Below are 18,882 nucleotides of genomic sequence, written 5' to 3' on the forward strand. Positions count from 1 at the left end.
CATTAAAGCTGTACTGAAGTGTGTCTGAAACACCAATAGAAATAGAATAGAAATGAGTTTAAGTCGGTATGAAGGGATTCCCAAACTTTTAACCCCTTTGACCAGAAATATTTTAGATTGAGAGTTAGGTTATATTTCAGTAATTTAACAACACATTTTCATGTTCATCGTTCTTTGATGATTTTATTAGGTTTAAATGTTAACACTGTTATTGTTATTGTTATCTTTTCGTCTTCATATTCATTTTAGTTGAAAATTAAGTTGAAAATTTATTGTAAAAAATAATTTCAATTTAGTAACGTTGTAAAATTTAGTAGTTTTTTTTGTTTTTTGTCATTTTAATTAGTTTTTTATGTGTCTTTATAATTTTTTTAAATGTTTACTTCAGTTTTAGTTTAGCTATTTTGGTAGATCAAGTTAAACTAAATGAAAATGAAAAATGTATTTGAGTTTATTCAAGTTTATTTTATTTCAGGCAACAATTTTTTTATTTCTTTTAAAATGACATATTTATTTGACTTTTTATTTTTTCATTGTTATTGTTTTATTTTTATTATATATATATAATATATATATATATATATATCTATATATATTATATATATATATAATATATTTAAAAATATTATTTTTTTTTTTGTTGTTTTTATTTTAATTCGCCATTTTTATGAATTAATGTTTAGTATTTTATTTTGATAGTTTTTATTTTAAATAATTTATTTTAATTTGACATGTTTATGAATTTTCAGAAGGTATTTCATGTGCTGTGCTTTTGTTCAGTTTTACATGTTCGGTGAGTTATTGGATATATTTGCCCCGATCATGAGGATCTCGATTCCTCTGGCTCTAGAGAAACATTTGTCATGTAGTTTCATTCTCTTTCCGCATTTCATGTGTTTGTGCATGAATTCTGTATAATTTGACTGTCGTGATAATGAGTCTTTATTGATGAGCTTGTTTATCTGAGCTCAGTTCCCATCAGGCCAGTTAAGTGGTTTATTTTGGAGTAAACACTGAAGTGCTCCATTATTTCCTCTCTGTCATTTTATCACTTTGATTCGGTGTCAGCTGGACTTGTGCTGTGCATATTTTGCGGATTAGATTTGCTCTAATAAAAGCACAGCGTGCTAACAGGACAGGCAGACGAAGAGCTGCAGTCTAATGAGACTCCATGAAGGAACAGAATGTGAAGGTCTCACAGCTGAACTTCATCAGACACGTTCAATGACATGCTCGTTAAACAATTTCATTAGATGGACACTGACCGCTTGTGGGATCCTGGGATTAGGCAGGCACTATTATTTCAGACCCTGCAACAGGAAATGATGTCACGCTTTCAGGACGGCGCCGCTCAAATGGTCAAACGTAATTTTCACGGGTCATTAAACTTGAACTTCAGTTCAGTAGGAGATAAAACTGTTTTTTTTTTGTTTGTTTGTTTTTTGCTTCAAATCAAAGTTTATAATGTTGTCATTCTCTTTGATTCTCATTGGTTTGGTTCATGGATTCTATCTTTTAAATAAAGACATTTTTCCCATCTCTATTGGAAAAATGAATGGGGAAAAATACTTTGCAACCAACGTTGCTGAAGAAGTAGGTGGCACTAATGCAATCTATATTTTATGATCCTGAAATTCCCACTTTGTTTCAAACACAGCAGTTAGTGTTCGTGAAGTGTGATGTACATGTCTGTGACACTCTATTAATGTGTGTGTGTGATTTAGATATTAACGAGTGTGAGATCGGCGCTCATAACTGCGATCGACACGCAATCTGTACGAACACCGCCAGCAGCTTCAAATGCAGCTGCGCTCCGGGCTGGATTGGGAACGGGATCACATGCACAGGTAAGAATGCTCGCTCGTGATCTTATGTGATGTGTTTGGATTGATGGGGGTCAGGTGTGCAGCAGAGCTGTTTCCTGTTTCCTGTTTCAGATCTGGATGAGTGTTCTAACGGGACGCACCTGTGCAGCCCAAGTGCAGACTGCATGAACACCATGGGCTCCTACCGCTGCCTGTGCAAAGAGGGATTCACTGGAGACGGCTTCTACTGCGTCGGTACTGATTCACACACACACACACACACACACACACACAGACACACATGTGGTGCTGCTGTTAATGCATGTGTGTGTGTCCTGTAGACACGGATGAGTGTGCGGAGAACGTGAATCTATGTGAGAACGGACACTGTCTGAACATCGCGGGTGGATATCGCTGTGAGTGTGACATGGGCTTCATCCCCACCGCAGACGGGAAAGCCTGTGAAGGTGAGAGACTGTCTGTCTGATTCGCCTGTCTGTCTGTCTGTCTGTCTGTCTGTCTGTCTGTCTTACCTGTCTGTCTGTCTGTTTTACCTGTCTGTCTGACTGTCCGTCTGTCTGTATGCATATCTTGTCTGTCCATCTGTCTGTCTGTCTGTCCATCCGTCTCTCTGTCTTACCTGTCTGTCTCTCTGTCTGTCTGTCTGTCTGTCTGTCTGTTTTACCTGTCTGTCATCTGTCTATTTACCTGTCCGTCCGTCACTGTCTGTCTGCCCATCTGTCTCTCTGTCTGTCTGTCTGTCTGATTATCTATCTATCCATCTGGCTGTCTGTCTGTCAATCCATCTTACCATCCTGTCAATCTGTCTGTCTGTCTGTCCGTTTGTCTGTCTGTCTGTCTGTCTGTCTGTCTGTCTGTCTGTCTATCTTACCTGTCTGTCCATCTGTCTGTCTGTCTGTCTGTCTGTCTGTCTGCCTATCTATCTTACCTGTCTGTCCGTCTGTCTGTCTGTCTATCAATCCGTCTGTCTATCTTACCTGTCTGTCTGTCTGTCTGTCTGCCTATCTATCTTACCTGTCTGTCCGTCTGTCTGTCTGTCTATCTTACCTGTCTGTCTGTCTGTCCGTCTGTCTGTCTGTCTATCTTACCTGTCTATCCATCTGTCTGATTATCTATCTTACATCTCTGTCCATCTGTCTATTTGTCTGTCTGTCTGTCCATCTGTATGTCTGTATGTCTGTCCGTCTTACCTGTCCGTCTGGCTGTCCATCCATCTGTCTCTCTGTCTGTCCATCTCTGTCTGTCTTTCTGTTCATCTGTCCGTCTGTCTGTCTATCTTACCTGTCTGTCTGTCTGTCTGTCTGTCTGTCTGTCTGTCTGTCTGTCTGTCTATCTAACCTATCTGTCTGTCTGTCTGTCTATCTTACCTATCTGTCTATTTGTCTGTCTATCTTACCTGTCTGTCAATCTGTCTGTCCATCTGTCTGTCTGTCTGTCTGCCTATCTATCTTACCTGTCTGTCCATCTGTCTGTCTGTCTGTCTGTCTATCTTACCTGTCTGTCTGTCTGTCTGTCTGTCTGTTGTTCGTTTTTTCTGTCTGTCCGTCCGTCTGTCTGTCCGTCATTTGTTTGTTTGTTCATTTGTATTTGTTTGTTTGTTCATTTGTTTGTCTGTCTGCCTATCTATCTTTACCTGTTCTGTCCATCTGTCTGTGTCTGTCTGTCTTCTGTCTGTCTCACCTGTCTGTCTGTCTGTCCATCTGTCTGTCTGTCTGTCTGTCTATCTTACCTGTCTGTCTGTTCGTCTTTCTGTCTATCTATCTTACCTGCCTGTCCATCTGTCCGTCCGTCCATCCATCTGTCTCTCTGTCTTTCTTACCTGTCTGTCTGCCTGTCTGACTCTCTATCATCTGTCTGTCTGTTTATCTTTATCATTGCCCGCTCCCGCCCGCATAAAATTAATCTATATAGATTTTTTTCATTACAGTTCAGAAGAAACTGACATGAAATGGTTCTGTAACATCTCCTAAGCTTCACAACATACCAGCATAAACACTCCCGATAAAATATTTGTTATTTAGGCTAAGCATCAACATTCAGAAACCACTGTTATTTTTAACAGAAAAACAAGTACGGGCAGCTGCGTGCATGGTTTGGCATGGCAGAATGCGAGTAGTGTGTTTTTTATGTACAATATGTACAATGAATCTTTCACAGTGTCTACACTTTGTGTGTTAAAATCATAGACTGTATAAAAATGGTTAAAATGAGAGGATTAGTGAGCAGGCAATTTCAGCACTGCAGTGAGTAGATTCTAACTTATAATCACCTCTGATTGGCCATTGCATTCCAAAAATCTGAAGTCTGTGATTGGCTACATTGCGCAACCCTTTAAACACGTGTTACAAATAGAAACTTTGCCTAGCTTGCGCATGTCAATCATTTTAATGTTAATATTAGTTGTTCTTTTTGCATTTGTGAAACAGATAAATAACAATTTATGTGTTTTAGGCACTTTATGTTTAGATCATTTCTATTTTGCGGGAGTCCCGTGAATTATTTTATTCTCCCGCATCCCGCACACACACGAGTCTCTTCCCGCCCGCACCCACACTCGTCCATCAAGAGTTGTCCCGCGCCGCACCCTGTAGCGTTGGGTCCCGCGGGTCCTGCAGGTCTCTACCTCAGAGTGGTGCTGTCCTGCAGCTTCCTGTGAGTCCAGTTCCTCCAGAGCAAGACCCATAATGCATTACAGTTGTTGTGTGTGTGTCTCTCCGCAGACATAGATGAGTGCACGTTTGCTGACATCTGTGTGAACGGCCGCTGCCGCAACATCCCGGGTCTCTTCCGGTGCCTGTGTGACCCTGGGTACGAGCTGGACCGCAGCGGAGGAAACTGCACAGGTGCCGGATCAGCTCACGCACCAGACACACGTGACGCTCCTCTCCTCTCCTCTCATCCTGCTGTTTTCTCTCTCTGTTCTGTGGCAGACATGGACGAGTGCATCGACCCCACCTCCTGCATCAGCGGCCTGTGTCTGAACACGCCGGGCAGTTACATCTGCAGCTGTCCTCCGGGCTTTCAGCTCAACCCCACCGGAGTGGGCTGCGTCGGTGAGACACGTTAACAGCTCCAGCCGACGCCGCGTGCGCCTCGCTGCAACACTCATGATGTCATCTGTCTGTCTGTCTTGCAGACACTCGCTCTGGAAACTGCTACTTGGACGTGCATTACCGTGGCGATTTCTCTGACAGTCTGCACTGCTCGACGGAGATCGGTGTGGGTGTGTCCAAAGCATCCTGCTGCTGTTCTCTGGGTCAGGCCTGGGGGTCACCCTGCGAGGCCTGTCCACCGCTCAACTCCAGTGAGTCACAAGCACGTACACACACACTCACACACACTCACACACACACACACACACATGTTCACACACACACACACACACACACAGACAGACTCACATACACACACACACAGACAGATTCACAAACACACAAACACACAAACACACACACACACACACACTGTCTGTCCATCTGTCTGTCTGTTATACCTGTTTGCTTTCATGTCACGTGACCATGTGAATAATATTTAATCATGTAATCAATAAAAAAGTAACTGTATGAGTATTTTAAAATATAATCAAATTACAAGCACTTCATTTTTGAAATCTGATTACGTAATCCAGTTTACATGTAATCGGTTACTACCCAGCACTGGTTATTGTTATATTTATCGTTAATGAAAATAATTATAGATATAAGTTTTGTTACCATTCTCTGATGTGTTGTTTGTTTCTCTCTCAGCGGAGTACAGGGTTCTGTGTCCTGGAGGAGAAGGATTCCGACCCAATCCCATCACTGTGATACTAGAGGGTAGATCTACACACACACACACATACACAGATACACACATGCACGCACCCACACACACTCACACACATGCACACACACGCGCACACACACACACACACACATACACATCCGTCCTCCAGTGCTGCATGCTGAGCTCTCTGTCTGTGTGTCAGATATCAACGAGTGTCAGGAGCTGCCTGGTCTGTGTCAGGGAGGAAACTGCATCAACACATTTGGCAGTTTTCACTGTGAATGTCCGAAAGGTTTTGCACTCAATGAAGACACCAGGATCTGTGAAGGTCAGTCCGACTTCCTCTTTCACACACTCTTTCTGTCTCTCTCACTAAGTTTTCTTTATTTATGTAGTCCTTTACACTCTGTACACTGTTTCAAAGGCAGACAGCTTTCTGAGGAAGCTTTTCCAGCATCATTATAAAAAAATAACATGAAGCAACAAAAGTGTGACTCAGTTTAAAATGCACAAGAATTAAAATATTGATTAATTGTGTGTGTGTGTAGATGTGAATGAGTGTGAGCGCACTGGCATCTGTGGTCCGGGTCAGTGTTACAACACCATTGGGAACTACACCTGCATCTGCCCTCCGGAGTACATGCAGATCAACGGAGGAAACAACTGCATGGGTGAGTCACGCTACACGCATCACGCCAGCGGTTTCCTTCAGAGCAGACTGTGACGCATTTGTTGTGCTGTGTGTTCAGACATGAGGAAGAGCTTGTGCTACAGGAACTACTACTCTGATAACGCCACATGTGATGGAGAGCTGACCTTCAACACGACCAAGAAGTTCTGCTGCTGCTCGTATAACATCGGCCGGGCCTGGAATAAACCCTGCGAGAAGTGTCCCATCCCCAGCACCAGTGAGACACACACTAACATTCATTCATTTAGCACGCGCTTTCATCTGAAGCACATTAGGAGTACAACAAGCCATTCTTCTGAGCAGGAAATAACATGAGAAGAGCAAAGTTTAAAACATCTATACGTCTAGAAGTGTACAGGCTAGAACAGTGCAAGAGATGAGTTTTTAACCATTTCTTGAATATTGTCAGGGATTTGCATATAAACCAGAGTCTTTAAAAAGTCTTAAATTTAGTTTTAGGAAGTTTAGGGCTACAAGAAGTCCTAAATATCTTAAATCTTAATTATAATTTTAATAGGACTTAAATTTTGGACAGAAAAACAGGAATTTCAGTAAGGGTTATTGTGATTAAATAAAATGTGAGTGTTTCTAAAAACATAATTTTGACTATAATTTTCCGTTTTTAAAGCTGAAATGTGAGGTTTATCATTTTTTAAAACTCTTTGTTTCTGTCAGAATCTGTATTTGAACTGTAAAGTTGTTAAAATTGACTTTGCTGTACCTCTCATACTGTATGGTATTAATATTATTTAAAAAGGTCTTGATTTTAAAAATTCTTCAGATATACTGACAAAAACACACTGCTGTTCTCTGCTGCAGATGAGTTCGCTGTGCTGTGTGGAAGTGAGAGACCTGGATATTTTATTGATATTTACACCGGTCAAGTCTTGGTAAACACACAGACACACTCAAAGACATTCAAACACGCAGTTCTTTGTCTGCAAGGTTTCACATCCATCCTCTGTGTGTGATCCGCAGACATCGACGAGTGCCGTGAGATTCCTGGAGTGTGTGAGAACGGCGTGTGTATCAACATGATCGGCAGTTTCCGCTGTGAATGTCCGATGGGTTTCGTCTATAATGACAAGCTGCTGATCTGTGAGGGTAAGCGCTCCAGCTGCACATCACTGGACACTTCACTGTCCCTCGAGAGTCTGCATGTGACGAGTTCTGTATATAGAATGATAAATGAAATGAGATGATTTACTCTCAGTGCTCTGTGAATGATGAGTGTAGATATTGACGAGTGTCAGAACGGGCCGGTGTGTCAGCAGAATGCCGTCTGTCTGAACGTTCCTGGAAGTTTCCGCTGTGAGTGTAAATCTGGATACCGGCAAACTCCCACCCAGCAGTGTGTCGGTGAGTGTGTGTAATGAAGATGTCCCATCTCATATTGCTCATAGTGTGTGAAAATGATGATGATGACTCTTCCTCTCAGATCGTAATGAGTGTGCTGAGAATCCAAACATCTGCAGTCCTGGTCAGTGTATTGACATGGTGGGTAGTTACCGCTGCATCTGCCCCAACGGATTCAAAGCCACACCAGACCTGTGTATCGGTGAGAGATCAGCCTCACACACCCGTCTGTCCGTCTGTCCGTTCATGACTGTGGTACATCCTCATTTAGATAACTAACTAACCGACTACATGTGTTCTTAACTAACTGACCATCTGTGTTCATAGCTAACTGACCATCTGTGGTCCGTGTTCATAATAAACTGACTGTTCATATCTCTGTTTATGACTAACTGACCATCTTTGTTGATAACTAACTAACTGACCGTCTGTGGTCTGTGTTGTTAATAAACTGACCATCTGTGGTCTGTGTTCATAATTAACTGACTGTTCATAACTCTGTTTATGACTAACTGACCGTCTTTGTTGATAACTAACTAACTGACCATCTGTGGTCTGTGTTGATAATAAACTGACCATCTGTGGTCCGTGTTCATAATTAACTGACTGTTCATAACTCTGTTTATGACTAACTGACCGTCTTTGTTGATAACTAACTAACTGACCGTCTGTGGTCTGTGTTGATAATAAACTGACCATCTGTGGTCCGTGTTCATAATAAACTGACTGTTCATAACTCTGTTTATGACTAACTGACCGTCGTTGTTGATAACTAACTAACTGACCGTCTGTGGTCTGTGTTGATAACTAGCTGTCTGTGGTCTTTGTTGATAAGTAACTGACCGTCTGTGGTCTGTGTTGATAACTAGCTGTCTGTGGTCTGTGTTGATAAGTAACTGACCGTCTGTGGTCTGTGTTCATAACTAACTGACCATCTGTGGTCTGTGTTCATAATTAACTGACTGTCTGTGTTCATAACTTACTGACCGTCTGTGGTCCGTGTTCATAACTTACTGACCGTCTGTGGTCCGTGTTCACAACTTACTGACCGTCTGTGGTCCGTGTTCATAACTTACTGACCGTCTGTGGTCTGTGTTCATAATTAACTGACTGTCTGTGTTCACAACTTACTGACCGTCTGTGGTCTGTGTTCATAATAAACTGACTGTTCATAACTCTGTTTATGACTAAATGGACCGTCGTTGTTGATAACTAACTAACTGACCGTCTGTGGTCTGTGTTGATAACTAGCTATCTGTGGTCTGTGTTGATAAGTAACTGACCGTCAGTGGTCTGTGTTCATAACTAACTGACCATCTGTGGTCTGTGTTCATAATTAACTGACTGTCTGTGTTCACAACTTACTGACCGTCTGTGGTCTGTGTTGATAACTTAATGACCGTCTGTGGTCCGTGTTCATAACTTACTGACCGTCTGTGGTCCGTGTTCACAACTTACTGACCGTCTGTGGTGTGTGTTCATAATTAACTGACTGTCTGTGTTCATAACTTACTGGGGCGTCTGTGGTCTGTGTTCATAATTAACTGACCGTCTGTGGTCTGTGTTCATAACCTACTGACCGTCTGTGGTCCGTGTTCACAACTTACTGACCGTCTGTGGTCTGTGTTCATAATTAACTGACTGTCTGTGGTCCGTGTTCACAACTTACTGACCGTCTGTGGTCTGTGTTCATAACTTACTGACCGTCTGTGTTCATAACTTACTGACCGTCTGTGGTCTGTGTTCATAACTTACTGACCGTCTGTGGTCTGTGTTCATAACTTACTGACCGCCTGTGTTCATAACTTACTGACCGTCTGTGTGGTCCGTGTTCACACACTTACTGACCATCTGTGGTCTGTGTTCATAACTTACTGACCGTTTGTGGTCTATGTTCATAAACTTACTGACCGTCTGTGGTCTGTGTTCATAATTAACTGACTGTCTGGGGTCTGTGTTCATAATTAACTGACTGTCTGTGTTCATAACTTACTGACCGTCTGTGGTCTGTGTTCATAACTTACTGACCGTCTGTGGTCCGTGTTCACAACTTACTGACCGTCTGTGGTCTGTGTTCATAATTAACTGACTGTCTGTGTTTCACAACTTACTGACCGTCTGTGGTCTGTGTTCATAATAAACCATATAACTCTGTTTATGACTAACTGACCGTCGTTGTTGATAACTAACTAACTGACCGTCTGTGGTCTGTGTTGATAACTAGCTATCTGTGGTCTGTGTTGATAAGTAACTGACCGTCAGTGGTCTGTGTTCATAACTAACTGACCATCTGTGGTCTGTGTTCATAATTAACTGACTGTCTGTGTTCACAACTTACTGACCGTCTGTGGTCTGTGTTGATAACTTAATGACCGTCTGTGGTCCGTGTTCATAACTTACTGACCGTCTGTGGTCCGTGTTCACAACTTACTGACCGTCTGTGGTGTGTGTTCATAATTAACTGACTGTCTGTGTTCATAACTTACTGGGCGTCTGTGGTCTGTGTTCATAATTAACTGACCGTCTGTGGTCTGTGTTCATAACCTACTGACCGTCTGTGGTCCGTGTTCACAACTTACTGACTGTCTGTGGTCTGTGTTCATAATTAACTGACTGTCTGTGGTCTGTGTTCACAACTTACTGACCGTCTGTGGTCTGTGTTCATAACTTACTGACCGTCTGTGGTCTGTGTTCATAATTAACTGACCATCTGTGGTCTGTGTTCATAATTAACTGACTGTCTGTGTTCATAACTTACTGACCGTCTGTGTGGTCTGTGTTCATAACTTACTGACCGTCTGTGGTCCGTGTTCACAACTTACTGACCGTCTGTGGTCTGTGTTCATAATTAACTGACTGTCTGTGTTCACAACTTACTGACCGTCTGTGGTCTGTGTTCATAATAAACTGACTGTTCATAACTCTGTTTATGACTAACTGACCGTCGTTGTTGATAACTAACTAACTGACCGTCTGTGGTCTGTGTTGATAACTAGCTATCTGTGGTCTGTGTTGATAAGTAAACTGACCGTCAGTGGTCTGTGTTCATAACTAACTGACCATCTGTGGTCTGTGTTCATAATTAACTGACTGTCTGTGTTCACAACTTACTGACCGTCTGTGGTCCGTGTTCACAACTTACTGACCGTCTGTGGTCCGTGTTCATAACTTACTGACCGTCTGTGGTCCGTGTTCACAACTTACTGACCGTCTGTGGTGTGTGTTCATAATTAACTGACTGTCTGTGTTCATAACTTTACTGGGCGTCTGTGGTCTGTGTTCATAATTAACTGACCGTCTGTGGTCTGTGTTCATAACCTACTGACCGTCTGTGGTCCGTGTTCACAACTTACTGACTGTCTGTGGTCTGTGTTCATAATTAACTGACTGTCTGTGGTCCGTGTTCACAACTTACTGACCGTCTGTGGTCTGTGTTCATAACTTACTGACCGTCTGTGTTCATAACTTAACTGACCGTCTGTGGTCTGTGTTCATAACTTACTGACCGTCTGTGGTCTGTGTTCATAACTTACTGACCGCCTGTGTTCATAACTTACTGACCGTCTGTGGTCCGTGTTCACAACTTACTGACCATCTGTGGTCTGTGTTCATAACTTACTGACCGTCTGTGGTCTATGTTCATAACTTACTGACCGTCTGTGGTCTGTGTTCATAATTAACTGACTGTCTGTGGTCTGTGTTCATAACTTACTGACCGTCTGTGTTCATAACTTACTGACCGTCTGTGGTCCGTGTTCACAACTTACTGACCGTCTGTGGTCTGTGTTCATAACTTACTGACCGTCTGTGGTCTGTGTTCATAATTAACTGACTGTCTGTGGTCTGTGTTCATAACTTACTGACCGTCTGTGTTCATAACTTACTGACCGTCTGTGGTCTGTGTTCATAACTTACTGACCGTTTGTGGTCTATGTTCATAACTTACTGACCGTCTGTGGTCTGTGTTCATAATTAACTGACTGTCTGTGGTCTGTGTTCATAACTTACTGACCGTCTGTGTTCATAACTTACTGACCGTCTGTGGTCTATGTTCATAACTTACTGACCGTCTGTGGTCTGTGTTCATAATTAACTGACTGTCTGTGGTCTGTGTTCATAACTTACTGACCGTCTGTGGTCCGTGTTCACAACTTACTGACCGTCTGTGGTCTGTGTTGATAACTAGCTGTCTGTGGTCTGTGTTGATAAGTAACTGACCATCTGTGGTCTGTGTTCATAACTAACTGACCCTCTGTGGTCTGTGTTCATAACTTACTGACCCTCTGTGGTCTGTGTTCATAACTTACTGACCGTCTGTGGTCTGTGTTCATAATTAACTGACTGTCTGTGGTCTGTGTTCATAACTTACTGACCGTCTGTGGTCTGTGTTGATAACTAGCTGTCTGTGGTCTGTGTTCATAACTGTCTGTGTTCAGATGTGGACGAGTGTGAGCGTCAGCCGTGTGGAAATGGAACCTGTAAGAACACCGTGGGCTCCTACAACTGCCTGTGTTACCCAGGATTCCAGCTGTCACACAACAACGACTGCATCGGTACACACACACACACACACACACGTGTTAACAAATTATGTTTTAATGATGGTACTGTTTTCTTTTACCATCATTATTGATTTCCTGTTGACTTGAAGCATGAATGACTATAATGTAAAAGTTTATAAATAAGCACAGAATATTTATTGATTCCACCGCAGACAGACATGTGTTTGTGTGTTAACGACTCTGTTTTGTTTGCGTCGTTCAGACACAGATGAGTGTGCATCACTCCGCGGCTTGTGTCGGAATGGAAACTGCATCAACACGGTGGGCTCATTTGTGTGCATGTGTCTGGATGGGTATAAACTCTCTCCTGATGGCCGGATGTGTGTGGGTGAGTCCTGAAGCTGCTCTGCTGGACCTCCAACGTGTGTGTGTGTGTGTGTGTGTGTGTTTATATCACATCTCTTCTGCACAGACATCAACGAGTGTTTGATCAGCCCTGGCACCTGCGGCCCTGGAACGTGTCAGAATCTGGACGGCTCCTACAGGTGCATCTGTCCTCCTGGATACTTCCTGCAGAACGACAGGTGTGAAGGTCAGTGAGACTCAGGACAAAGGTCACGGCATCACTAGTACTAGTGCTCACAGTGATGTGGTCAAACCACTGTCATCCGTGTGTTTGCTCAGATATCGACGAATGCTCTCAGACGGCAGAGATCTGCATCTTTGGCAAGTGTGTGAACACTGCAGGCAGCTTCAGGTGCGAGTGTCCGGAGGGATTCCAGCTGTCCTCGACCGGAAAGAGATGTGTGGGTGAGTTATCACAGATATTTCCCACAATTGCACAGGTCTTCATTCCAATACACAAGGTTGTTGAAAACTTGATGCTGCAGGTCATCAGTCAGGAAGCTCGTCATGTTTAATGAGTGAATGATTTGTTCCTCATGAAGTAGGAAGGAAACAGAACACAGGGCTGTTCGTTCATTTGTTGTCTTCCACTCGCTCACACTTTCCATTCTGACTCCATGGACAGGGTGTGTGTGTGTGTGTGTGTGTTTATAGGGTGGAAAGGCTTCTGCAAATGAAAAACAGGCCTCAGGGATTAACAGCAACCTAGCCGCCCATCTCTTTCTCAACAACACACACACTTCGCTCTCTGAATGGCGTCATTTCATAGACTGGTACTGTTTCTATACAGTTAGTTACAATTTTTTATTTATTTAGTGACCGCTTTTGTCAGATTCAGCTCACGTCTGGGTATAAAATCGTCCCTAAAATATGGTTAAGTAGCCACACAAACACACACACATCATGTTTAGGCACACTGCAGGACGCGTGTCTATGTTTGTCCATGTTTAGTAAATAAAGTTATTGATAATTCTGGTAATGTATTTATTGAAAGTCAATATTCCAAGTCAAGTTTATACATATAGTTATTTTGAACGAGTCACCTTGTTTCCATTTAAGAAAGAATGAGCTTTATTCTTTCTTAAATAGTTCTTCTCAAATGATTCTTCTCAGTTGACTCTACCCAAATTATTCTTCTGAACTGATTCTTCACAAATGGTTCTTCTCTAATGATTCTATGAAGAATAATTTGTCAGCTTTAATCAATGTCTGTTTCTCGTCTCTCTGTCTGTCAGATATTCGTGTGAGTTATTGTTATACTAAGTTCGAGAACGGACGCTGTCAGGCTCCGAAGCCCTTCAACACCACTAAAGATGTCTGTTGCTGCAGTGTGATGCCGGGTCAGGGATGGGGCGACCCGTGTGAGATCTGCCCCTCTCCGGAGGAGGAGGGTGAGTACACACTCACATACACACACACACACACGATTTGATGGCAGTAATAGTTATTGTTTGTGTGTGTTTCAACAGCATTCAAAACTCTGTGTCCTGCTTCTGGTAAAAAATTCGATATGGACGACGTGGCTGTGGGTGAGTGTCACTGAATCAAACACGCACACGTGTGTCCGTGAGCACAGACTGATCAGACGTGTGTTTCAGATGTGGACGAGTGCACAGATAACCCCGGGATCTGCAGGAACGGCCACTGCATCAACACGGACGGGACGTTCCGCTGCGAATGTCCGTTCGGCTACCGGCTCGACTACACGGGGATCAACTGTGAAGGTTTTAAACCCATCGTGTCCAGTCACATTTACTTCTATTCATGAATTATAAAATATGTCAATATCATATCAATTCAGTTTATTGTTTATCAGTTCAGTTCAATATTGATTCAGTTCAGTGTTGATTCAGTTCAGTTCATTGCTAATTCAGTCAGTGTAATGTTAATTCAGTTCAGTTCAATATTGATTCAGTTCAGTTTATCGTTGATTCAGTTCAGTTCAGTGTTGAATCAGTTCAGTTCAATGTAGATTAAAATCAGTTTAATGTTAATTTATTCAGTTTAATGTTGATTCAGTTCAGTTCAATATTGATTTATTGCAGATAATTTTTGATTCAATTCAGTTTAATCTTAATTCAGTTTATTTCATTGTTGATTCTGTCAGTTTAATGTTAATTCAGTTCAGTTCAAAGTAGATTCAATTCAGTTAAATGTTGATTAATTTTATTTTTATTTAAATTCAATTCCGTTCATTGTTGATTTAGTTCAGATAATATTTGATTCAATTCAGTTTAATGTTAATTCAGTTCAGTTCAATATTGATTCAGTTCAGTTCATCGTTGATTCAGTTCAGTTTATCGTTGACTCAGTTCAATGTTGATTCAGTTCAGTTCATTGCTAATTCAGTCAGTGTAATGTTAATTCAGTTCAGTTCAATATTGATTCAGTTCAGTTCAATGTTGAATCAGTTCAGTTCAGTGTAGATTAAATTCAGTGTAATGTTAATTTATTCAGTTTAATGTTGATTCAGTTCAGTTCAATATTGATTTAGTTCAGATAATTTTTGATTCAATTCAGTTTAATGTTAATTCAGTTCATTTCATTGTTGATTCTGTCAGTTTAATGTTAATTCAGTTCAGTTCAAAGTAGACTTAATTTAGTTTAATGTTGATTAATTTTATTTTTATGTAGATTCAATTCCGTTCATTGTTGATTTAGTTAAGTTCATTGTTATTACAGTCAGTTCAATATTGATTCAGTTCATTGTTGATTTATTCAGTTTAATGTTGATTCAGTTAAGTTCAATATTGATTTAATTCAGATATTTTTTGATTCAATTCAGTTTAATGTTAATTCAATTCATTTCATTGTTGATTCAGTCAGTTTGATGTTGATTCAGTTCAGTTCAAAGTAGATTCAATTCAGTTCATTGTTGATTAAATTCAGTTTAATGTTAATTTATTCAGTTTAATGTTGATTCAGTTCAGTTCAATATTGATTTATTGCAGATACTTTTTGATTCAGTTAAGTTTAATGTTAATTCAGTAGACTTAATTTAGTTTAATGTTGATTAATTTTATTTTTATGTAGATTCAATTCCGTTCATTGTTGATTTAGTTAAGTTCATTGTTATTTCAGTCAGTTTAATGTTGATTCAGTTCAGTTCAATATTGATTCAGTTCATTGTTGATTTATTCAGTTTAATGTTGATTCAGTTCAGTTCAATATTGATTTAGTTCAGATAATTTTTGATTCAATTCAGTTTAATGTTAATTCAGTTCATTTCATTGTTGATTCAGTCAGTTTGATGTTGATTCAGTTCAGTTCAAAGTAGATTCAATTCAGTTAAATGTTGATTAATTTCATTTTAATGTAGGTTTAATTCAGTTCATTGTTGATTCAGTTCAGTTCATTGCTGATTCCTTCAGTTTAATGTTAATTCAGTTCAGTTCAATATTGATTCAGTTCAGTTCATCGTTGATTCAGTTCAGTTTATCGTTGACTCAGTTCAGTGTTGAATCAGTTCAGTTCAGTGTAGATTAAATTCAGTGTAATGTTAATTTATTCAGTTTAATGTTGATTCAGTTCAGTTCAATATTGATTTATTGCAGATACTTTTTGATTCAATTCAGTTTAATGTTAATTCAGTTCATTTCATTGTTGATTCTGTCAGTTTAATGTTAATTCAGTTCAGTTCAAAGTAGACTTAATTTAGTTTAATGTTGATTAATTTTATTTTTATGTAGATTCAATTCCGTTCATTGTTGATTTAGTTAAGTTCATTGTTATTTCAGTCAGTTTAATGTTGATTCAGTGTAATGTTAATTTATTCAGTTTAATGTTGATTCAGTTCAGTTCAATATTGATTTATTGCAGATACTTTTTGATTCAATTCAATTTAATGTTAATTCAGTTCATTTCATTGTTGATTCAGTCAGTTTGATGTTGATTCAGTTCAGTTCAAAGTAGATTCAATTCAGTTAAATGTTGATTAATTTCATTTTAATGTAGATTCAATTCAGTTCATTGTTGATTCAGTTCAGTTCATTGCTGATTCTGTCAGTTTAATGTTAATTCAGTTCAGTTCTATATTGATTCAGTTCAGTTCATCGTTGATTCAGTTCAGTTTAATGTTGAATCAGTTCAGTGTAGATTCAGTTCAGTTTAATTTTTAGTTCATAAGTGTATGATCAGGCTGATGGGGAGTGTGTTGAACTTGAACTCGTGTGTGTGTGTGTTCCCTGCGTTCTCCGTCATCAGACACGAACGAGTGTGAGCTGGGGAACCCGTGTGGGAACGGCACCTGCACAAACGTGGAGGGAGCGTTTGAGTGCAGCTGCGACGAGGGGTTCGAGCCCGGACCCATGATGACCTGTGAAGGTCAGTGAAGAGCTGCTGCTGTACTTAATCTTCCAGAACTGCTGATGTTCCTGTTGAACACTGTGTTTATTCGTTCCGAAGCCCAGTTGATTCACACTGTATGATTCGGTTCTGATCCACTGTATATTTACTGTATATTATCACTAGCAGCAGCTGGTTACCAATCTAAACCTGATCATTTCTCCAAGATGTACAGTTTACAAGAATACTATTACAAAATGGTATTTAAGTCATTCTGCTTCAAAATTTCATGTTTAATTCGATGTGTTACTTATGGAAGCCTGTTTCTGCCACCGAATAAAAACGGTGATTCTGATTTTTTCCCTGCAATTCTGAGTTTATATCTCACAATTCTGACTCGAAGAATTTAATTGCGAAACTGTGATATATAAACTCAAATTTTTGAATAAACTCGCAATTATGAGAGGAAAAAGTCAGAATTAAAAAGATTAGAAGTCTCAGTAAACTGCAAGATATAAACTTAAATGTTAGTTTAGCTTAACTTAAAAGTTAGAATTGTGAGAAACTCACAATTGCCTTATTTCTTTATAATTATTTGTGAAATTTACTAGTAGTTTCTGAGTGAAAATGGTTTCAAAGTGAATGCCTTTCACCATTATACTCACGTTTTTTAAAGTAGTTCAACTTTTCAAATATGATCTCCAGTCTCCAGTCCTTCAATTTCTTCAATCCACTGTCACTTGCTCTAGTCAGTCTGGATTGTTTTCACACCGATGCTGAATCATCCACGTGTTTACAAACTGATGTCAAACACTCTCTAGTGTGAACACTGGTGTTTGATGAAAACATATGCTGTGTTTTTAGATATCAACGAGTGTTCCCAGAATCCCCTACTGTGTGCGTTCCGCTGTGTCAACACGGTAGGATCATACGAGTGCAAATGTCCAGCGGGATACGTGCTGAGAGAAGACCGCAGGATGTGCAAAGGTAAAGACGACTCTTTCAGCGTCACAAACACACATCATCACGTTTGAACACTCCGTGTGCCGCTTGTGTTCATCAGATCAGAACGAGTGCGAGGAGGGGCTGGACGACTGTGCGTCCAGAGGGATGACCTGTAAGAATCTGATCGGCACGTACATGTGCATCTGCTCGCCGGGATACACCAGACAGCCCAACGGAGACAGCTGCGTGGGTGAGTGCCTCACGTCCTGATCTTTACTGGCACTCTCTGCAGCACTCAGACTCCTGACACATGTGTTTGCGCACAGATCTGAACGAATGCACGGCCAAACCAGGCATCTGTGAGAACGGCCGCTGCGAGAACACGGTGGGCAGTTACCGCTGCGTCTGCGATCAGGGCTTCAGTCCCAGTCCCAGCAGAACTGAGTGCATCGGTAAGACTGCTTCTCCTGAAATTCCGTAAAAATGAGTCACTGGTCATCATCCAGTAAGAGTCTAGAGGTTTAACATGAGTGTGGAGCAGCTCAGATCATTCGATGAGAGTTGTTTGAGGTCATATTGAGATCGTTAACTTCTTATTGGCATCTTGAGCAAACCTGAAATCACAGTTTGAGACATTCTTGAGATCTCTCCTGAGACTTGAGAGGAGACACATGAGATTACTGGGGTTCTTTTTCTCAGGAGACACATCTGAGAAACAGGAACTTTAACATAAAGGCACATTCACGCCAAGAATGATAACGATGAATATAGCGATAAATATAATGATAAATATAGAGATAACTATAGTCATAACTATTACAAGAACTATAGTAAAAATAGTGTAAACAATAATTATGACAATAACTATAGAAATAACTTTAACTACAACAAACTATAACAATAAATATAGTGATAATTCTAACAATAACTTTAACAATAACTCTGATGACTTGAAATTATAGTGGTAATGTTAGCTATAACAATAATGATAACTATAACAATAACGATTATGACTTGTAAGTATAGCGATAAGGATAGCTGTAACGATAACTGTAACTATAATGATAACTATACATAGTACATATATGTATGATATGTGATAACTACA

At 40.5% G+C, this 18,882-nt stretch overlaps 1 protein-coding gene across 1 annotated transcript in view; it reads left to right on the forward strand.

Annotated features, from left to right (window-relative positions):
• LOC109065748 (fibrillin-1-like) overlaps positions 1-18,882 on the forward strand; it is a 74,615-nt gene that overhangs the window by 44,993 nt on the left and 10,740 nt on the right. Inside the window, 25 exon segments of the mRNA XM_042775836.1 lie at positions 1,725-1,847; positions 1,938-2,060; positions 2,147-2,272; positions 4,547-4,669; positions 4,757-4,879; positions 4,963-5,130; positions 5,573-5,641; positions 5,794-5,919; positions 6,140-6,262; positions 6,341-6,499; positions 7,102-7,167; positions 7,255-7,386; positions 7,519-7,641; positions 7,721-7,840; positions 12,075-12,191; positions 12,403-12,528; positions 12,613-12,732; positions 12,825-12,950; positions 13,781-13,936; positions 14,015-14,074; positions 14,144-14,269; positions 16,749-16,868; positions 17,694-17,816; positions 17,893-18,024; positions 18,101-18,226. Of these exon segments, the coding sequence (XP_042631770.1) occupies positions 1,725-1,847; positions 1,938-2,060; positions 2,147-2,272; positions 4,547-4,669; positions 4,757-4,879; positions 4,963-5,130; positions 5,573-5,641; positions 5,794-5,919; positions 6,140-6,262; positions 6,341-6,499; positions 7,102-7,167; positions 7,255-7,386; positions 7,519-7,641; positions 7,721-7,840; positions 12,075-12,191; positions 12,403-12,528; positions 12,613-12,732; positions 12,825-12,950; positions 13,781-13,936; positions 14,015-14,074; positions 14,144-14,269; positions 16,749-16,868; positions 17,694-17,816; positions 17,893-18,024; positions 18,101-18,226 (3,036 nt within the window).

The sequence above is a fragment of the Cyprinus carpio genome, chromosome A18 (genome assembly GCF_018340385.1).
Source record: "Cyprinus carpio isolate SPL01 chromosome A18, ASM1834038v1, whole genome shotgun sequence".
In the NCBI taxonomy this organism is placed as follows: Eukaryota; Metazoa; Chordata; class Actinopteri; order Cypriniformes; family Cyprinidae; genus Cyprinus; species Cyprinus carpio.